Consider the following 22,559-nt stretch of genomic DNA (forward strand, 5'->3'; position numbering starts at 1 on the left):
ATTTTAGCTATGCGAGGAATGTAGAAAAAGATGGTGGATTCGGATAGTTTTTTTGGTGATGAAAGGTGAGTTAGAGAGGCTAAATAACGATAAAAATCGCTTATTCTTAGTAGATATCTAAAGTGGATTTTTGCTTTTAACTCACCAATGCAAGAAGAGAAACAATATGCTATTTTTAGCGATACGATGTGAAGACCTACGAAGTGTTTAGTCTCGTTTTGCAAGTATTTTTCAACTTCATTCTCGAAAATTGCATTTTTTTTGCAAGAAATATAGTTTTTATAAATATCACAAGTAAATGTTTGCTATTAATTCGCCAGGAAAAGAAAAAATTTGGTATGTTTTGAGGCCATAAAATAAATACCATATTTTCTCTCTTCTTGGCGAGTTCATATAGCAATCTACTTTAGACATCTACTATTTTTTATCGTTATTTAGTGCGCTAATTTACCTTTTACCACCATAAGAACACCCGAATCCCCCATCTTTGTTTAAAAATATCTAGCTAAAGCTTGGTGGCACTTTAAAGAAAGTGTGAGGCCATATAGAGCCATAATATGCACATTTATTGCTGTACCTCCTTGCAAGGCTAAGTGGGAAGCTGTTTATATTAACTCGCTCCGGCTCTTCGGTGGTGAGCTTCTTCTTTACTTGTTTCGAAAGTAGCGGTCTTAGTTCTGTAAGCATGCTCATCATAAGCAGGGAAACTAAGTTTTTCAAACAAGAAAAGTCAGAATGTTTTTACCTTAAGTATAGTTTAATCAGTGTCATATTTTATTATACGTAAATTTCATGAAGTAATGATATATAATAGACTAATAAAGGTTAGTCAACTTATTTCCACTGTTTTTATTTGTGTCTCTTTGAATACAATAAGTTTTGTTTCACGGGTTAAGTAAAAATCATTGTAAGGGCTTCGTGTAGAATACAAGCCGCAGAAAGGTATAGAAGTAACCAATGATCATGAATAGCTTTTAATGAAGGCATCAGATCGCTTCAGTTGCCCTGGTAGCACGTGTTTCGTTGGTAGTCATAGCAACAGTTCGCTGCTTCGCAGTCTTTTGAGCCTTGCTGTGGACAGCTTCTTCGAGAAGCCACGTTTGGTTGATAACACATGGAATCTAAAAATAATTCCGAATTAAAAAATGTATTTACGAATTCGAAAATTTAATTGATCCCATACCCTTTAAACATCTAAAGAAGCTGTGAGGCGTCGTATGAACTTCAAACCTAATTACCTTTCTTGTAGAAGCAGGTTCCAGGAAGTACAACGTGCCTGGTTGTATCCCAACCGTCTGAAAAGAAACATCGGTCCGGCCTTTTCTCACACTCTTCCACATTCGTTGCACTCACAGCAGCCAAGATTCGTTCTGATTTTGGAACTTCAATGCATTCCCTTGGCACTGTATAAGATTAAAGCATGTTAACATAGTTTTTCTTGGCCCCCCTCCCCCTCCCCCCTTCATCCTTTTTAGGCGCCTGCGCCGCGGTCCTTGCTTGCGTAAACCTTACCCATCTCCAAAGTGAAAGCATCATAAAGTGGCGGGAATCGAGGGTATCGTTGAACAGTATGAGACTTTATCAAAATAGATCCATGACCATCTTCAGCAAAGGTCCACCAGTATCTATTACGGGCAGATTTGATAGCAATTACAGGTCCACGCCAGCGAGTGAGGATGAAGTTAGCATCGCTGTCGGAAGAACTTGGATTTTGTTTTGAAAACAGTTTCTTCCAACGTGTGTCTGCGTAAAAGTAGTACCCAGATGGACGAATAACACCAGTTCTTTTATCCGTGAGCACTTCAAACCTTACAGTGTCTTGGTTGCCAATCTTGCCACAGTGTACTCGGAATGTTGTTCGTAATCCTGGAATCATGACGTCAGTTCGACCAACCGCGTCCTTTCCGCCACAACAGCGAGTTCGTACGTAACTGTTGTCGCCATTTTCCGTGCCGTAAGCCCAAAGGTATTTGTTGTTGTAGGTTCTGATACGAACGTATTTTCGATCGTTATTGTCTTTCGGACAAATTTGAGTTCTCAAGTCTGTGAAAAAATCGAACAATCAAGTATCACAAAACACATTTTGGGCTGAGAATGAAATCAGGACCCCCTTCAGTCTCTAATCAATCTTCGATGTGTTTACAAAGTGCCGAGAACTGTCATGTCATTCATAGTGACGAATCTTCCCAAAAAAACTAAAAGTGATATAAGGAAAAGGGGTTTTGCACATGCCCTGGAAGTGTCTTGAATAAGAAAATACATTACTTAAAGAGAAAGTTACAGATACCATAGTACAGTCAACTCTCGCTACAGCGGACACCCTCGGGACCATCACTAGGTGGCCGTAATAGCGAGCGTCCGCAATAGGGAGAATTAATTACGGTCATTTCTTTGTCAGTATTTTTGGCCAGGGATTTTTCAATAACAAGGTTTATCATATGACCCGTACGGCCCTTCTCGCGCGCTCTAATAAAACCATTGGAAAAAAGTCACGTGATGGGGGCCGGACGGGTTGACGTAAGCGGGCCGGAAAAAACCCGTCCGGCCCTGCTCGAATCCGCGCGCTTTCTTTTTCTTAATTATTTTTATTTTCGTGAGGGTCATATGATAACATGCTTATTGACTGAGTTGGGTCGGGCCGTACGGGAAAATATTTGGCTCTTGGTCATTTGTACGGACCTCGCTGCGCTCGGTCCGTACGACATGACCTCGAGCCAAATATTTTCCCGTACGGCCCTCCCACTCAGTCAATAAGTACATAGTCCGTAATATCGGGGTGTCCACAAGGCGAGAGTTGACTGTAATTATTATCCCACAAATGTATATTGAGATTTGATCGATATGGAAGAAACCTTGTACCTTCCTGTTTCTTTTCACACGACGAATGTAGCTGTCCATAAAATTGCCTATTCCCGCAAACTCCTGAAAATATAATTGAAAAAATAAATCACCTGTTCTATGAATCCTAACAAAGTTTCCTATTTGTGTCCAATATCCCCAACAGAGAAAGAGAAAGAGAAAGAGAGCGAGCTAGAGAAAGAGAGAGACCCCAAATTATAAATTTGGTTTCCATGAAAGCCGTTATATATAAGTATAAAATAAGAAAATATGTACAATAAATATAATTGTTATCAAATAAAGAACCTATATATCTAAGAAATATTTATTCAGAAATAGTATAGGATTTTTAAAAATCTCTTTTTAAACAATGTCAGAGAAGTTATTTTTCTAAGATCTGTCGAGAGAAAGTTCCGAAATTTGGGCCCAGAAAATAAGAACGATATTTTCGCAAATGTTCAGATTTTGGTTTAGGTAAGTTGAAATTGATTTATTCCTTAAGCCGTGAGGGCTTCTTGATTCAACAGTGGAAAATGTTTTGGCAAGACTTTTTGGTGCTAATTTGTTGTAAAGTTTGTACAACAATGATCCCTAGTATGTTTAGCCCTTCTTTGTGATAGATCATCCCAAGCCGGATCTTTTCTTACATCTTGTGATCTTATTTTATAAGTTGATTTTGTGATTACTCTGCCAGCTCTATTTTAAAACCTTTATAGCCTCGCAGCTAGGTCTTTAGAAAGGTTACCCCCAGACTACATCACAATAATTAAATGCGGTTGTAATAAGGAATTGTAAATTGAAATAAGAACACTTTTGTTAACAAATGGTCTAATTTGTTTGAGAAAAAGAGAAAGAGAAAGAGAAAGAGAAAGAGAAGAGAAAGAGAAAGAGAAAGAGAAAGAGAAAGAGAAAGAGGTAGACAGTTCTTGGCTTAATAAAATAAAAACATTCGTTGGATGTTTCCTACTAACCTTGGAGACATATTTCTAGCATTGCCACCACCAACAGCAGCAAGAGATACATCCCGACACGACTAACAGATGCCTTCAGTCTGTTTCTCTGAGATTTCTAGCAAATCAAGAGGCCGGTTATTTTTACAATTATAGTCAGTTTTTCTTAACCACTTTTCGATATATCGGCACATTTGTCGTTTAGCTGAAAATGTCTTCTAATTTTTCAACAGCACCTCATGATACCTATTTCATATCTTAACCAAAGTGGAGATTCTACGGCATTGAAAAACGCTTTTAAGTTTTCAAAAAACGTTTTACATTATTTTCTTTTGGCTTAAGAGACATGGCAAAATGTGTCGAGAGAGAAAATTAGTGTTACGCATACTCACTCAGTATTCAGTGCTATGAGAGTAAGTCTCACTGGACGGCAAACTTAACGTTCCAACCGATGTCTTGTTCTTGTTGCTTTTGTGACCTTCGACTTTGATGCTTCACAATTTACTGGGATAACATCATGGTAAAAGTCAAGTACCATTTGACAGCTAAAATAATTACGTCTTTACTGACCGTTTCCTCCGACTAATTACAAATATTTTGGATATCTTTTGATTAAAAATGTAAAAGATATTTCAAAGTTAAAACAAACTTTGATCATCTTTGCAAGGTGTATCGTGATAATGACACTAGGTTAGAACAAATGCTTTTATTGCAAATAAAAAAAAAAAAGAAACTTTAAGTTGCCTTAAAGAATGAAAAACAGAAAGTGCAGTGAATGTGAAAATTTTCGGACAACCTCATGGATTTGGGAGTTCATTTTTGGCGTTTTCAAATTCCTTGTGTCGATAAACCGATAGCTAATGGTTATGGGCTGTAAAAAAAAAGAACTCAAATAATTTATTTAAATAGCAAACACCCCCACAGTCGTCTTTTGGTAGGTTCTTGCTCTTTTTCAGGGGTCCAGCCTGTGAAAATGAAAGATATTATTCTAACGTTAGGGTATGTTAACAAGCGTAAATAACTGCCTTTGTAGTACACACCAGCCCGTCAATCAAGCACGACCTGGCCATGGACTACCCGTTTTCATTATGTCTAATGAATAGTCTCTAAATGAAATTCTTTCTTTTTTCTTTCTTTCTTTCTTTCTTTCTTTCTTTCTTTACTTTCTGGTTCTAGTCAGTGTCATTTAGGGGGTACGTTTGGGGTTTGAGGGAGGTGGAGTAGCATTAAGTTTGCGGGAGTTGGCTTTCTGTCTTTCTTCTTCTTTTTTCCTCTCTATCTCTCTTTCTTTATTTCTGTATTAAGTTCTTTTTCTTTACTTATTATTGTTTTCTTTCTTTCTTTCTTTCTTTCTTTCTTTCTTTCTTTCTTTCTCTCTCTCTCTCTCTCTTTCTTACTTTCTTTCTTCAGTTTTTTTTCTTTCTTTCTTTCTTTCGTTTTTTCTTGGTCGTTCTTTCTTTTGGCTTAAGGCTTTATCGAAAATCAGTAATAGGGGATTGAACTAAGAGGTCACGTGATCGGCATTGTGACTGGCATTCTACAGGATTTTAGTTATGCGGGGAACGTAAAATCAAACGCCCTTTGGCGAACTCGTGGATACTCGTTGCACTTTTCGAAGATTGCTGTTGATATTCTCAAAGGATTCCAAGTATTTCGCTCGACTTAATATTATAAATACTCAATTTATCTAGTAAGATGAGTAATCGTCCCTTTTATTTTCCTTTTAACACCTAGTTGTTTGCTATTTTGTTGAGTTTGGAAGCGAATTCTATGATGAATTCCGTCTGAACTTAAATTAATACGAACTGACGACTTCGACTACGACTTCGATGGAGTAAACTGAGTTAATTGTAAACTGAATTAAATATGGTAACTGGCTAATTTGTCATTGTCACTGTTATTCTAAAAGCTACCAAACTCTGAATATCATGTAAATGTTGGACAAAAGTACTAATTATACCCAACTATCTACGTATGACTGCCATCAGCAGGTCTTTTTCTTTTCTGCTTGCAATCTGAAAAAGATGTACAATCATAATATTGTTGTTTGTTGCTGTGGTATGGTACCAAAGTATTTTGCTATATAAAAAACAACAATCGATAGATTGAAGCCTAAATCTTCGCGGTATGTTTACAAAAGCTGATTGACAAGACTGAAGTTAAACTTGTAAAGGATATTTTAACTACAGCAAAATTTACTCACCTTTTATCACCAACTCCAGGAAGGTCTCGGCGACCACTGCCTTCTTTGTTTTTTAAATACTATCTTATTACAAAGCATACTAAAGCAAGTCAAAGTACCGAAGAAAGATCTTAATGGCGCGATAAAAATTCAAAACCGCTGATCAAAATTAAAAAATTATCCGTTGACCAGATATGACTCCGTGATGCAAAGCAGTGAAAAGAAGCGTATTTATCATATGACCCGTACGGCCCTGCTCGCGCGCTCTAATAAAACCATTGGAAAAAGTCAAGTGATGGGGACCGGACGGGTTGACGTAAGCGGGCCGGAAAAACCCGTCCGGCCTTGCTCAAAATCCGTCCGGCCCTCTTCGGATGTAACCATTAAATTTCATTTAAAAAGAAGCTAAAATGACTGACAATTTAAGCGAACACGACGAAAGCGAATTCTACTATCCAGACGAGATATCTGACACTGAACTGGCTCAGTAAGCTACATATTTTGAGTCAAATCTGCTCAATGACGGTGAAATACAGAAATACATCCGAGCACAACAGAAAACAAGTACAATCAACAAAACTAAGTATGACATGAACGTACTGAAGCGCTTTTTACAAGAATGTGGTGAAGAAAGAGAAATTGAGAATATCCCTCCGCCTCAACTTGACAGTCTTCTTTCCAACTTTTACATAAAGGCAAAAAAGAAAGACAATACTTTGTACGAACCTGATACAATGTCGTCCTTTTCAAGAAGTATCCAGCGATACCTCGACGATAAAAATGCAAAAGTAAACATCTTAAAAGATGAAGAGTTTAAGCTTTCCAGACAAGCCTTGATGTCCAGACGACGAGAATTAAGAAAAGAGGGCAAAGGAAACAAGCCAAATGCTACTGCTCCTCTGACAAGCAAAGATATTGATGCTATTTTTAATGAAAACGAGTTTGGAGTCCATGATCCAGAGATCCTTTCCCGTACTATGTGGTTCTTGATTACTTTGCATTTTGGTCATAGAGCACGATACGAAGCGAGACAGCTGAAGTTTGGAGACGTACTTTTGAAGAAAGATGAAATAAATGGCGAAAAGTATGTAGAGTGGTTCCAAGAAAGAGAAACTAAAACTAGACAGTTGTTTGCGAAGTGTATTAAAACAACTTAAAACTTTCAATGTATTAAAAACAATTTTACTTCTTGAAATGTGCCTCGTGTTTACAATGGCTTCTTCTCAATCAAATAAAAAGGAATTATCCTATTGGTTCTCGTTTACGCGCGCTGTATTTATCAAGTTTAGCAAGATCTTTCAGCCTTTTTTTACGATAAAAATTGGGTCATATGATAGAATGCTTATTGACTGAGTTGGGTCGGGGCGGACGGGAAAATATTTGGCTCGAGGTCATTTGTACGGACCTCGCTGCGCTCAGTCCGTACGACATGACCTCGAGCCAAATATTTTCCCGTCCGGCCCTCCCACTCAGTCAATGAGTACATACTCCCGCCTACCAGAGCGCTCAAATACAGTGAATTCCTCGCGAAAGCCCCGGTCTGGCCCCGGTAATGCCCGAAGAGGGGGTGCGGGGCTTTCAAATGACTCATGCATTATGATACAATATCGGGACGATCAACATAAAGCGTTGCGTTAGAGTGCATACAATATATCCGTGAAATTTTAGCAGTACTAAATAGCACAATTTCATGCAAATTCCATTGTTTTCTATTGTTTAATTAGCACTATTTTGTACTATTTAGTAATTAGTGTTTCACGGATTAATTCTTTGCACTCTATGCGTGTTAATTTACATTACTACTTATCTTGACCTTCAAGTCACGGCTCCTACATTTGTTGTCTGAAATTTTCAAATGAAACTATTTATTTACACTGTGAACTAGGCAAATATTTTATAGAAATACGCTTTAGAAATGCTATTTATTTTGTTTTCATCCAAGTCTTTAAATTAATGATTATTTCCTTCGCACATTTCAACATTTGATCTGAGCATTTGCTTCGGCAGTTTGTAATCTTGTAATGTGTGGCGATCAATCTACTTTTTGTTCAGAACGGCTTATTTAAATGAAAAAACTGGCCGAACTTCCTCCAAAACTCCATTGGAATTGTTCTTTTTTCTTCTTTAGCTATTACATTGATTATTTCCTTAAGAAGTCACTTAGTAAACACAACTGTTGATTAGTAATATTTAGAAACTTCGCTAGATCGAGTTTATAAGATTTTTTTGCTGAATACCGCCGTGACTATGAGCTGTCTCTATGCAGAACAAAATCCTCCCGAGCTTGGAATCAGAATCTCTTCTTGAGTTCTAATTAAAATAGCTTTTTTCGATGCGTCCGGCTCGATCTATGAGTCTTCAGAAAAATCAAAATGTTGACGTTGTAGATAAGCGTTTTTGTTTACATTTAATACATCAGGAAAAAAAGGTTGACTCATTGAAACTTTATTTCAGGCGTTAATTATATAATTTTACTTCAACTTGCATCTTTCCTTGATTCTTTTGATATGAATAATCTGAAGATAAACCCATGTTCGAGTGTGCGCATGCACAGTGGGTCCTCACGGCGTCAACAAGTGCTAGAAACTATCCCACATGGAACGTCAGCATTTCATTTCCTGATATTAAATATCAAAGTAATCTATATTTCATAAGAGCTTTGTCTTATGAAACTAAAATTGACTCATCAACCTTTTAAAATAATTTTATATTTTCCTTAGCTTTCGACCGACACGGTCATCCTCAGAGGAACTAAAATACGTTACAATATTAACAAAAACTACGCGATCAAACGTTGTACATATGCGCGAGCAAAAGGATCGCGCGCACAAACCTGAAAGCACGAGCATTGAAAAACAAAAAAATTATGTAATTTGCTCAAGGGAGCACGTTAAAATTTTGATTGTGTTGGTTTATCTTCGATTTTATTGCACGTAATCTAAGATATAACAGGCGTACTTTCCTTGTAGTGCTTGTTTACGTGCGCGCGCTACGCTTTATGGCAGGCGTTCCTTGCTTCAATTATCGTAGAATGATAAGTTATACACCGTAGTGAAAATAGTAACTGACGTTTCGGACGTTAGTCCTTCGTCAAAGTCATTGACTCCGACGAAGGACTAACGTCCGAAACGTCAGTTACTATTTTCACTACGGTGTATAACTTATCATTCTACGATAATTGTTTCATTAGAAACACCGACGCAGTCCACGCTAGTGTTTACTAGCCATCATCTACATATTGTTCCTTGCTTCAGTTGGGCTAGCGAATTTACTCCGAAAACCGACGAATTTCTTGCGAGGAGCGGAGCGACGTGTAAAAAGGGAGGGGAGTGAAACTGTAAACCACGTGACTCTTTTCAGCCAATCAAACAATCCAAAATGAAAATATTTTTCGCTCTATGCTGGTAGCAATAGAAACGGATTACGTGACAAATTCAAAAAAATGATGTGTAACGTCAAACAGATGAAAACAAACAAAATGGCGTCCTTGAGCGAAGAGCAAAACAAAGTTTTTAATCTCGTAGAAAAAGGTTTTACTGTGTTTATTAGTGAAATAGCTGGAAGCGGAAAATCATTTTTAATTAGATATATATAAAAGGAGTTGAGAAAGGGAGCAAGCGGTGTTTTTATCACCTCATCAACGGACATTGCGGCTCAAAATATGGATCGACAATACATTATTTCGCCGGCGTGTAAGGAAAAAAATCGGCTCACGAACTGGTGAACATAATAAAGAATAATCCTACTGCTGAAAAGTTTGCCTGATCACATGGCTTTAGCCCTTTTTCGTTACACTCGGTCTCGTAAACTTAATATGCCTCCGTAGTTTTGATAGCTTCCCCATTAGATACGGAAAATAAACTAGTGATTATTCTGTAAAAAAATTCAAAATTCAAATTAACGATTTCAAAAACATTCAAACGAGTGACTCGACAGTTCATCTTGAACATAAACTCATACGCTCATGTTACGTAAATTCATAAATTCAGCTGACTTCTAGTTTCGAAAAAGTACTTACGTTCTAACTTGAACGTGTAATCCAGCCATCAATGTGCATAGCAACCGCCTGTGTGCATAGCAATCTGCTACGAGCATAGGACGATAAAATTTCCACTGTTTCACTTCCCTCCTATTACACTCGTCATTCCCTTCCTTACACGATCGTAAGCCATTCGGATCGGCCGAAACCAAAACACTACGAGGAACGCCTGTCACATGATGGATTGCGCACGCTAGATAAATCAACCAAGAACAATACCTTTCCTTACACAAACAAAATTTTTAATGTGCTCCCTTGGTTTGCTGGCAGAATTCTGCCACTGTCTCTGTCCTTGTTAGTGTCGTGTAACGTTCGTAATGAGATGACGTAAGTCGATCGGTACACGTTTAATTATCGATCTGCTAACATCTTAGTGAGCGAGCGAGCGAGTGACACATTTGCATATTCAGACCCCTCGCAATAACTCGTTTCTACGCTTCGCGTATCCACGAGTTCAAAAGATGGTGGATTCGGGTAGTTCTTTTGGTGATGAAAGGTGAGTTAGAGAACTAAATAACGATAAAAATCGCTTATTCTTAGTAGATATCTAAAGTGGATTTTTCCTATCAACTCGCCAATGCAAGAAGTGAAAAAATATGCCATCTTTAGCGATACGATGTGAAGACCTACGAAGTGTTTAGTCTCGTTTTGCCGTCTTCATGACCTCAAAACAGCGCGGACTTCTTGTAGAAAATCTTCAAGTCAGTATTTTTCAACTTCATTCTTGAAAATTTCTTTTTTCTTTTTTTTTTTTTTTCTTTTTTTTTTTCTTTTTTGCAAGAAATATACTTTTAATAAATAGCTTAAGTAGATGTTTGTTATTAATGCGCTAGGAAGAGGAAAAATGTGCTATGTTTTGAGGCCATGGAATAAATACCATATCTTTTCTCTTCTTTGCGAGTTCATAGCAAAAATCTACTTTACACATCTAGTAAGAATATATTTCTTGCAAGACAAAGGGTTTCTTATCGTTATTTAGTGCGCTAATTTACCTTTTACCACCATAGAAAATACCCGAATCCGCCATCTTTGTTTACATTCTCGCATAGCTCGCATGGCGGATTTGATCACGTGACCTCTTAGTGCAAGTCGCCTATTTGCAAAGATACTCCTATGGGACACCTTTTAAGTGCTTATAACCCCTAACTCAAAATTGTCAGTACTGTGATGCATTATAGGGATTTTGATTTATTTTTCATTATTTGCCAATCAGTGACGACTTATTATTATGAGAAAACAAGTTTGCAATAAACTTTCTATAAACCCTGAGTAAGACAACGGTGTTTTATAAAGGATATTTTACTGCCCATAATGCCTATAATGACACCACAGTCATTAACATATTGGATGTATAAACCTTGATATCTCCAAGATGCATCACTCAAATCAATAGTATTTTACCATTCAACTATTCACTTCATGTAGAATCAATACTGAAAATATCGAGCTAGGGCTTAGTGGCACTTTAAAGAAAGTGTGAGCCATATATAGCCATAATATGTACGTTTATTGCTATACCTCCATGAAAGGCAAAGTGGGAAGCTGTATATATTAACTCGCTCCGGCTCTTCGGTGGTGAGCTTCTTCTTTACTTGTTTCAAAAGTAGCGGTCTTAGTTCTGTAAGCATGCGCATCATAAGCAGGGAAACTAAGTTTTTCAAACAAGAAAAGTCAGAATGTTTTTGCCTTAAGTATAGTTTAATCAGTGTCTCATTATACTATACGTAATGATATATAATAGACTAATATAGGTTAGTCAACTTTTTACCACTGTTTTTATTTGTGTCTCTTTTGATTACAATAATTTTTGTTGCACGGGTTAAGTAAAAATCATTGTAAGGGCTTCGTGTAGAATACAAGCCGCAGAAAGGTATAGAAGTATGGAGTAATCAGTCGGTCAGTTCCTTGTTAACCAATCTTCATGAATAGCTTTTAATGAAGGCATCAGATCGCTTCAGTTGCCCTGGTAGCACGTGTTTCGTTGGTAGTCATAGCAACAGTTCGCTGCTTCGCAGTCTTTTGAGCCTTGCTGTGGACAGCTTCTTCGAGAAGCCACGTTTGGTTGATAACACATGGAATCTAAAAATAATTCCGAATTAAAAAATGTATTTACGAATTCGAAAATTTAATTGATCCCATACCCTTTAAACATCTAAAGAAGCTGTGAGGCGTCGTATGAACTTCAAACCTAATTACCTTTCTTGTAGAAGCAGGTTCCAGGAAGTACAACGTGCCTGGTTGTATCCCAACCGTCTGAAAAGAAACATCGGTCCGGCCTTTTCTCGCATTCTTCCACATTCGTTGCACTCACAGCAGCCAAGATTCGTTCTGATTTTGGAACTTCAATGCATTCCCTTGGCACTGTATAAGATTAAAGCATGTTAACATAGTTTTTCTTGGCCCCCCTCCCCCTCCCCCCTTCATCCTTTTTAGGCGCCTGCGCCGCGGTCCTTGCTTGCGTAAACCTTACCCATCTCCAAAGTGAAAGCATCATAAAGTGGCGGGAATCGAGGGTATCGTTGAACAGTACGAGACTTTATCAAAATAGATCCATGACCATCTTCAGCAAAGGTCCACCAGTATCTATTACGGGCAGATTTGATAGCAATTACAGGTCCACGCCAGCGAGTGAGGATGAAGTTAGCATCGCTGTCGGAAGAACTTGGATTTTGTTTTGAAAACAGTTTCTTCCAACGTGTGTCTGCGTAAAAGTAGTACCCAGATGGACGAATAACACCAGTTCTTTTATCCGTGAGCACTTCAAACCTTACAGTGTCTTGGTTGCCAATCTTGCCACAGTGTACTCGGAATGTTGTTCGTAATCCTGGAATCATGACGTCAGTTCGACCAACCGCGTCCTTTCCGCCACAACAGCGAGTTCGTACGTAACTGTTGTCGCCATTTTCCGTGCCGTAAGCCCAAAGGTATTTGTTGTTGTAGGTTCTGATACGAACGTATTTTCGATCGTTATTGTCTTTCGGACAAATTTGAGTTCTCAAGTCTGTGAAAAAATCGAACAATCAAGTATCACAAAACACATTTTGGGCTGGGAATGAAATCAGGACCCCCTTCAGTCTCTAATCAATCTTCGATGTGTTTACAAAGTGCCGAGAACTGTCATGTCATTCATAGTGACGAATCTTCCCAAAAACACTAAAGTGATATAAGGAAAAAGGGGTTTTGCACATGCTCTGGAAGTGTCTAGAATAAGAAAATTTATAAAATAAATTAAATAGTACGCACGCTGTGATTGGTTGATAGCCATGTTTGCATGAGGATATGTAAACACAGTTGTGACGTCACAACTTTCGTGTTTTCCCGGTACAAGTTCAAAAATTAAAAATTAATAGTTTCTTTCGAGGAAAAAAACGCCCCCAAAAATGTATTTTGAAGACGAAGTTCCAAATTTTGACTTGTGTCAGGGCCACAGGCATAACCCTATGGTCTCATACAGGTCTTTCTGATCGCAATATCATGACAATCTCTCGTTGGTCACCGCAAAGAGAATTCCCTCAGGAGCTACAACACACGTCCTCCTTCAGGACAGCTGCGGTTGTTCAGCGACGTGCTTTCTCATGATTTAAGTGCACCGCCCGATAAAGAATACAAGTATTTCAAGGAAACAGTCAGCAGCTACAAACTTTTTCCAGCGATAGCTCTTCAGCTCCACAAAATATCTTCTCGAGGCAAGACGAAACAATCAACTTCGCTGCCATGTTTTCTGGCTGTCAAATTGAGCAAAACCACGTTTCTTTCAACCGAGAATTCCATTCACAGTGACACTCAGTTATCTACTTTTGATCACTTTTGTAAAGATAATCAATTCTGAAATCTTTTATTAAGATTTCTATTCAATCTTTGGACATTTCTTTGTATTTGTTTTAAAGTTTTAGAATGATAAATGTTTAAAATAGCTAGCGATTCTTTCTCGCTTCACATTTGCCTCCTTGGCGTTTATTACACAAAATTTGATTGGCTAACGATCGAAGTTCGTGATGTATGGAGAATTTGTATTTTGATATGAGAATCAAATTCAAATAAAGATTTATTTTCTTGCAAGTGGTAATGTTTTCCCTTAGTATTTATTTTATAAAAGCAATAGAAAACTTTTTTCTCTGTGTTTACATAGCCTGATAGCAACACTCGGGGGGTTGGGAGAATTCTCGACAGTTATGCAAACCCTCGACTACGTCTCGGGTTTGCATAACTGTCTCGAATTCTCCCAACCTCCCCTCGTGTTGCTATCAGGCTATGTAAACACGGAAAAAGTTTTCTATTGCTTAAACATTACTTAAATAGAAAGTTACAGATACCATAGTAATTATTATGTCACAAATATTCATTGAAATTTGATCGACATGGAAGAAACCTTGTACCTTCCTGTTGCTTTTCACACGACGAATGTAGCTGTCCATAGGAAAGCCTATTCCCGCAAACTCCTGAAAATATAATGAAAATATTAATCACCTGTTCTATGAATCCTAACAAAGTTTCCTATTTGTATCCAGTATCCCCAACAGAGAAAGAGAAAGAGAAAGAGAAAGAGAGAGCTAGAGAAAGAGAAAGAGAAAGAGAAAGAGAAAGAGAAAGAGAAAGAGAAAGAGAAAGAGAAAGAGAAAGAGAAAGAGAAAGAGAAAGAGAAAGAGAGAGGACCCAAATTATAAATTTGGTTTCCATGAAAGCCGTTATATATAAGTATAAAATAAGAAAATATGCACAATAAATATGATTATTATCAAATAAAGAACCTATATATCTAAGAAATATTTATTCAGAAATAGTACAGGATTTCAATCTCTTTTTAAACAACGTCACGGAAGTTATTTTTCTAAAATCTGTCGAGAGAAAGTTCCAAAGTTTGGGCCCAGAAAATAAGAACGATTTTCGCAAATGTTTTCAGTTTTTGGTTTAGGTAAGTTGAAATTGATTTCGTTATTCCTTAATTAAGCCATAAGGATTCTTGATTCAACCATAGTTAATGGAGCGGAATGGTTTGGAAACTCCATAGAACAAAGCTATCGTTTTGCGTTTGATGTTGCACCGTACCATCACGTGATACTGACCCTGCACAATGAACCAAAGCAAGTATGGATAAAAATACTCATTTCCTTATTATTTTCATATATGAACATCTTGAAAGTGAAAACTTTCATTCGGTGCGACCACAAACTATGCGGATAAATATTTCCGCGCAGATACAGTTAAGTTACTAGATGATAAATAAGAAAGCATGAAAGCAATTTCCTTTTCAATAAACAATTTGTATTAATCATATAGCATTGATTAACAAATAATAAGTACTTTAGAACGTTTTTTAGTGTTAAAAACTTCTGTATTCTCGAATACTATGAACCAACGGAGAAACGTTTTCTTCTCTGTGCAGGGTCAACTTCATATAACAATGGATAATGTCGAACAAAAGCAAAGAACAATAGATTTCCCAACCATTCCGCTCCATTAACTATGATTCAACCGTAGAAAATTTTTCAGCAAGACTTTTTGGTGCTAATTTGTTGTAAATTTTATTAAACATTACATAAAGCCCTAGTATGTTTAGCCCTTCTTTGTGATAGATTATCCCAAGCCGGATCTTTTCTTACATCTTTTGTGATTACTCTGCCAGCTCTATTTTGAAACCTTTATAGCCTCGCAGTCAGGTCTTTAGAAAGGTTACCCCAGACTACATCACAATGATTAAATGCGGTTGTATTAAGGAATTGGAAATTGAAATGTAAGAACACTTTTGTTAACAAATGGTCTAATTTGTTTGAGAAAAAGAGAAAGAGAAAGAGAAAGAGAAAGAGAAAGAGAAAGAGAAAGAGAAAGAGAAAGAGAAAGAGGTAGACAGTCCTAAGTTGGCTTAATAAAATAAAAACATTCGTTAGATGTTTCCTACTAACCTTGGAGACATATTTCTAGCATTGCCACCACCAACAGCAGCAAGAGATACATCCCGACACGACTAACAGATGCCTTCAGTCTGTTTCTATGCGATTCCTAGCAAATCAAGTTATTTTTACAATTATAGTCAGTTTGTTAGTGATGAATACGTGATAATCATTATTTTAGAAATATTATTTTAGAAAAATTCATTGGACATTCGAACTAGTTTTCCATGATTTTGGGCCTCAGAAAAACAACTTGTGATTTGTTAGAAACAAAGAGGATGCATTTTGCCAATTTTAACCACTTTTCGATATATCGGCACATTTGTCGTTTAGCTGAAAATGTCTTCTAATTTTTCAACAGCACCTCATGATACTTAACCAAAGAGGATATTCAACGCCACTGAAAAACGCTTTCAAGGTTTCAAGCGTCTTATATTATTTTCTTTTGGCTTAAGAGACATGGCAAAATGTGTCGAGAGAGAAAATTAGTGTTACGCATACTCACTCAGTATTCAGTGCTATGAGAGCAAGTCTCACTGGACGGCAAACTTAACGTTCCAACATTGTATTGTAGTTGTTGCTTTTGTGACCTTCGACTTTGATGCTTCACAATTTACTGGGATAACATGGTAAAAGTCAAGTACCATTTGACAGCTAAATAATTACGTCTTTACTGACCGTTTCCTCCGACTAATTACAAATATTTTGGATATCCTTTGTTTAAAAATGTCAAAAAAGTTGTGCTTTGAGACAACGATTCCGCGCGCAGACACATACGGGACTTTTTCTACTCTTTTGGCGAGAAGTTCAAATCATTAGGCTGTGACTCGCTAACAAAGCAAGAAGAGCAACCAGTATTTTAGTAGGTTCTTACTTTTTTCAGTGGCCCAGCCTGTAAAAATGAAAGATATTATTTTAACGTTAGGGTATGTTAACAAGCGTAAATAACTGCCTTTGTAGTGCACACCAGCCCGTCAATCAAGCACGACCTGGCCATGGACTACCCGTTTTTCATTATGTCTAATGAATAGTTTCTAAATGAAATTCTTTCTTTCTTTCTTTCTTTCTTTCTTTCTTAACCTTCTATTTATTTTCCGCTTTTACATCTAGAAAAGAACCGGCGTGAAAAAAGACAAAGGTGTTACCCTTTGAAATCTTTAAACTTTGAACAGCCATTAATAAGTAAAAGGGACTGCACGTCAATCAAGATCATTTTTCAATTTTCAGTTTTTTTGAGACTAAACTTTCTATATCATTAATTCAAGTTTGTTTTTTTTTTCTTTGGCCAAAACCAATTATTGTCTTCCAAAACTCATACAAGCCTAATATCCGAATATATTTTATTGTTTTGAATAGAGACGGATTTTCGTGCTCTATAGTTTGATTTGTTCTTCACAAGCAATTTAGAAGGTGTCAAAGGCTATAACCCTTCACAACAAACAAACAAACATCACAGCTGCATCTCAGCAGATGAGAGGATTTTCTTTGCAGTCCAACTGTCGGAAGCTATTCTTTCAATCATTGACTATTTGGCAATATTAAATAAAGATTCTGCTAGTATTTAATTGGGCTAAAATACTTACTTACTTTGATTTGGTAAAGATATCTGCTCAATGAGCCAAAATCTGTCAATTAATATTTATAACAAAAAAAAAATTTGAAAATAGGGCCCTTTGGCCCTCAATTAATAACGAATATTATGAGGGGTTAGAGGTTGATTATGATTGACAACTAATGATGTCATGATTTCAATAATTAATAAACCATAATTATATTACTAGACAGTTGATTTATTTTCTTATTCAGGGCTCAGTTTGATTCATTTGAAAAGGGTAAGTACAGACAAAGCCTTTATCCTTTTGTGACGCGGATACCATTATAAAATGGTGAACATTTTTGATTCCATGAAATGCCCTAGTAGAATATATAGAGGTAATGGTTCGAAGAAGACAAAATGAGAAAATGAAAAAGCAAACTTGGAAAACATTTACTTTCAATTCAAAATAGAGAATTGGCAACTTTTGATTTTGGTCGTGACTTTCTTTTTCATTTGTTTGCTTGCTTGATTGCTAGCCCACTTGCTTGCATGCAAAAAAAGGATTCCTTTAAGGGTATAAAATAAGACACAACGCACAACAAACGTTTTTAGATGTAGAGGAATACTGGGACAGCAAATTATTTTCGGTGTGTGACATAACTTTTCAAAAACGAAAACGAAAACGAAATCATCATGAAAGTTGAATGTAGAATTTAAGAGATGAGTTGTGCCTTCTTCTTCTTCTTATTTTTTTCTTCTTGTATAAGTTTTATTTATTTATTTTTAATTTTTTTATTGCGTCAATGGCTGTATGGCATTATAATGTGATGTTGCAAAAGGGATTCTATAACATCTTCTTCTTTTTTTAAGGCGTTACTGGATCTTGTATATAAGAAGGAAAGTATGTTCCTACTGGCAGTGATAGTAGCATTTGCTACCATCGTATGTCGTTTCAGCGTCAGTAGTCAAAGCGATGAGCAGTTACTAACATCGTTGGGAAAAATCTACAGCGCGTCTGTTACCAGCAATGGAAAATACTTTAGCACCAACGGAAAAGAGATGTTTGAACAAGTCTCTATGCTTGATTCTATTGCCCTGGCTAAGGTTGATGCGCTCAGTGAAGCACGAGATCAACTTAAGTTCCTTGCTGTTCAAACCCTGCTCGCTGATTTGCCGCCAAAGTATCAAGCAGCTGGAGATCTTTTGGCGGTTATTCAGTCTGAGAGATCGTTTTTCCGCCAAACTATTTCTAAAGGGCAAAACTACCTTGAGTCTGTGTCGCTGGACATAAGGCAAAAAGTTTCACAGTTTGAATCAAGTCAACAGACAAATCAGGATAAGGAGACAGTGCGAAATGAAATCGAAAATCTGGTCAAGGGTAGGTTACAAAGTTTTGTCACGAATAAAACTGTAAGAACTGGTAGGACATCCAAATACTACTGCCCTGTTTGTGTTTGTGTTTGTTTGTTTGTTTGTATTCTGAACTAGCTATGAGGCATCTAGGAACATCACTACCTTCTTTGGAGTGGATACTAGCCCATCACATCATCATCCTCTGGAGTATTTTGTCAGGTTTCTTCCCTAACCCGGCTGAACACTCGCTGGTACCCGTTAATGGTACTTGGGCGGAAAGATGCATTACGTGTGGGTTCAGCAACTTGTGCACCGAAGGCCCGAAGATCTAAATGACTTTCAGCTTGCAAAGTGCTTTATCATTTTATCCACGGTCATTTTGCTGCGTGCACTTTGATTAGTTGACACCTTTAGTCCTTCAGAGAAGAGAGCACGGTATTTCTTGAGTGCTGTGTTATTGAACAAAGCGCGGGAACCCCCGCCCCCTAAAAATGATTCAAATGCATTTTTTTGTGTGTTAACAGGCAAAACATCTGAAAGAAACGAACTTACAGATGCCTGGCTTGCAGATTTCAATCGGCTTAAGGAATTGGCCGAGTCAAACAGTCCATCGCCTAAAAAGCTTAAAGCTTGGAAAATCTATGGCACAGTTAAAGCTCTCGTTAAAAGACTAAAGTTTGACACAAGACCTGGTAAACTGGTTGGTCCGGTATCAGATGTCCTGGGAATATTGATCAGTGGATTTGGCCTGGCAGATGCTATAGAAAATTCTAATACAAAGGGAATTGTCAAGAGCGTAGTTGGCATCGTTGGTGGCCTAGTTGGACTTGCTGCCTTTGGTTTAGCCATGCCAGGATTTGGTGCTATAGCAGGGGTTGCTTTTTTTATTATTCCTATGATCATAGAAGCTCTTTGGCCATCAAACCTGGCCATTGAGACTGCTAACAAGTTGTCCGAGATTTCGCGTAAAGACATGGAAGGCCACTTGACTCAACTGATAAAGTTCTCCGCTTTAGGAAAGAAAAGGTAACGGTAAATCTAAGACGAATCATTTTTCACTTCTAGCGTATTTTTCTTCACCGCAGAACGGTATTGCAAGTCGTCGAGGTAAGAAATGTTGAATTAAAAACAAGAAATGTTTGCGGTCAAGCTATTTGAGGAATGTCAAAATATTTTGTAACTTATAATAGTCAATGATCAAGTGTATTGTATTAATAGCTAAAATGGAGAGCCTTGTTGTGCGTACATGTTAGAGCGAATGTTTGTAGTGTTAGCCGGTAAAAATGGCTTCCTATTTGACAACTTGAATTCTCCACCACCACTTACATTATACAGAATAAGCTAGCCATACATCTAGCTATTCATTAGCTGAAGAAGAACGAGATTGAAAGAGTGAGAATGGCTAAGCTTATTTCATCTTGCAATGACATTCTATTTTTTGAAAAATAGCTTTGGGTGGATGTACATGTCTAATACTGGAGTCATGATCAAGAAAGGCATCCGGCCAGACACCCAAATGAGGTTTTTCCATCCCTCTTGTGAAAACCCTGGCGCCTCGCCTTGCAACCCAAAGAAGAATAGCTACGAAGGGAAGAATTACTTTATGCTTGGAGAACAAAGAAGCTCAACAGATTCAAGACCTGAATTTGCTCTTGAGATGCCATTCGACTTCATAGGTGCACCAACGGAAGCGAAGTTCTGTGGCAACACTATCAACATCAATACAACACCATTCCGTCAATACCTTCAGTCCCTCGTACGGAAATACAAAAACATTGGCAAGAATATTGGTTACTTTCATCGAAACATCGAAATCGACACACAAGTCGTGCCAAACTACAACGATGTCAGTTTTGGCGAATGGGAAAGGCCCTCCAAGCGTTCCTTGCTCCATTCAAAAATAAAAAGAAAGATTAAAAAGTTACGACAAATAGATGATAATCAACAGACTGGATGCGAACCTGAAAGTGATCGAATCAGTATAGACGAGCTGGATCACATAGATCCTAGGACTGGTAGGATTACTATCAACACCGGCGCTGGGAAAGATGTTCTCTCTATTAATTCCATGATCGGGGATGTCGCAAGCAGCAAGGAAGACTTCATAGTCTCAGACCTTGGAGCTGATGGGAACCTTTTGTCTCTTGGGGTTGCTTTGGGCATTGGAAGACATAGGGGGGATCTTCTGGTTGGTGTCATCTTTGACAACACTGAAGGCAATGGAAAAATCTGCTACTTGAAGGAAGACTTTGAGACAAAAAGATGCGTGGGGCATGTAAAGCAAGTAACAGTCTTCAAAGGTTCAAGGTAAGCGTGAGCATTAATATTTTATATGTAGTGCATTCAACGAACAGGTTTCATATTATCCAGAATTGAACCCAGAAGCAGCTAAACATGCAGGAAAGTGAAAAACATATCTGGGAACTTATGCCAAGTATTTAATATGTGAATTTATTTCCTAACGAAAATATAAACATTTTCATCATTCAATATATAAACAACCTTCATTATATTTCCATATTCCGGCATGCCCAGCCACATTCACCATAGAGTTCAAGGATCAGAGTTTTTCAGGGGGAAGCAGAAATTTAAAATGATTCTTAGAACCCAACCACAATACGAACCAAGGCAAATAAGACTCTTCCGTAGCGAATAAGGAGAATGTTGCGCTAAAGCGTATTTTCTGTTGTAGGCTTCACGATACAGTGATAATGGGAGTGGATGGACCTTATGTAGTAATACAAAACTTTGGCGCCAACGAGTACATCATCGACGTAGATGACGTCAAGAGAAAGCAAGGCTCAGGTAAATGTATGAGTGCTAATTATGAGCTGCATACAACAAAATGACGTCTGTAGTTTTAAAACACATGCTTCGGCTAAGAACTTAAGAATAATTTTATCAAATCGAGAGAAAAGCTCCAAAATGGAGACGTATGTTTGCATGTCAGACACGTATGGCAGTGATGAGGAAAACGTAATTTTTTTAAAATCCCCCCAGACAAAGTTGCTGACATACATTCAATCAAAATGGCATGATCATACGACATGAGCATATCCAGGAGGCGGATTGAGGTGGTCATTGCCCCTTTTCTCATCTTTTTTAATTTTGTAGTTGGAGAGATACGCTTTGAGATCATGGACATGAGTGGAAATCGGCCGATTATTAAAATCAAAAGCAGCACCCCAACACCATGGTATCGGCACCGAGACGACGGTTACATCATGGTTAAACCACATGGAATAGACATCAGGGTAGACATCACGGGGGCAGTGACCGAGCCAGATATATACCTTGTACCGATTGGTGGTAATGAGCAATGTGTGTATCCTGAACAGTTTTAACACCTGGGTCTGTGGTCGATAAAAGACTTATTTTCTCTTGGTATAATGTTTTCCCATTGATTAATAAAAATCAGCTGAATAAATCCAGGCCGGGATATAACAGCCAACCAGTAGTTGGCTCAGTTGATTGAACATCGGACTTTTCATGGTTTGAGTCCCGGGCGGACTAGCACTCAGGGGGAGAAAGTGCTGCGTTTAATTACTGCACCTTAAATTAAATATGTTTAGAAAGAGAACTATATAAATCATCATTATAAATAATAAACCTATTGCCAACCTTCGGTGAAGCTTTAAGTATTCGTATCAATCAGCTGAAGAATGAGCGTGAATGTCGCTGAATCCGCTCAGTGAATCTCGTACCAGCCTTGTCAGAGAGAGAGAGAGAGAGAGAGAGAGAGAGAGAGAGAGAGAGAGAGAGAGAGAGAGAG

The 22,559-nt window shown here is 37.7% G+C and overlaps 4 protein-coding genes across 4 annotated transcripts; 2 read left to right on the forward strand and 2 right to left on the reverse strand.

Annotated features, from left to right (window-relative positions):
• Positions 1-890: 890 nt before the first annotated feature.
• LOC116306019 (uncharacterized) lies at positions 891-3,900 on the reverse strand. Its single transcript, XM_031716048.2, has 5 exons — positions 3,810-3,900; positions 2,860-2,922; positions 1,513-2,043; positions 1,239-1,403; positions 891-1,121 (listed from the first exon to the last, which is right to left on the reverse strand). Exons 1-5 carry the CDS (start codon positions 3,859-3,861, stop codon positions 997-999), a joined length of 936 nt encoding a protein of 311 aa, XP_031571908.2. The 5' UTR covers positions 3,862-3,900; the 3' UTR covers positions 891-996.
• A 2,660-nt stretch (positions 3,901-6,560) lies between these two features.
• On the forward strand, positions 6,561-7,127 carry LOC148909728 (uncharacterized). Its single transcript, XM_089032165.1, has one exon. The coding sequence runs from the start codon at positions 6,561-6,563 to the stop codon at positions 7,125-7,127; it is 567 nt and encodes a 188-aa protein (XP_088888291.1).
• Positions 7,128-11,765: 4,638 nt separating this feature from the next.
• On the reverse strand, positions 11,766-16,486 carry LOC116306020 (uncharacterized). Its single transcript, XM_089032198.1, has 6 exons — positions 16,403-16,486; positions 15,910-16,006; positions 14,386-14,448; positions 12,480-13,010; positions 12,206-12,370; positions 11,766-12,088 (listed from the first exon to the last, which is right to left on the reverse strand). Exons 2-6 carry the CDS (start codon positions 15,959-15,961, stop codon positions 11,964-11,966), a joined length of 936 nt encoding a protein of 311 aa, XP_088888324.1. The 5' UTR covers positions 15,962-16,006; positions 16,403-16,486; the 3' UTR covers positions 11,766-11,963.
• Positions 16,487-17,705: 1,219 nt separating this feature from the next.
• On the forward strand, positions 17,706-22,558 carry LOC116306017 (uncharacterized). The gene is made up of 6 exons (XM_031716046.2): positions 17,706-17,729; positions 18,305-18,812; positions 19,312-19,813; positions 20,237-21,094; positions 21,480-21,592; positions 21,902-22,558. Exons 2-6 carry the CDS (start codon positions 18,338-18,340, stop codon positions 22,129-22,131), a joined length of 2,178 nt encoding a protein of 725 aa, XP_031571906.2. The 5' UTR covers positions 17,706-17,729; positions 18,305-18,337; the 3' UTR covers positions 22,132-22,558.
• The last annotated feature ends 1 nt before the right edge of the window (position 22,559 follows it).

The sequence above is a fragment of the Actinia tenebrosa genome, unplaced genomic scaffold (genome assembly GCF_029948245.1).
Source record: "Actinia tenebrosa isolate PJP-AT-01 unplaced genomic scaffold, QUT_ActTen_1.0 PGA_scaffold1__47_contigs__length_23844297, whole genome shotgun sequence".
NCBI lineage: Eukaryota > Metazoa > Cnidaria > Anthozoa > Actiniaria > Actiniidae > Actinia > Actinia tenebrosa.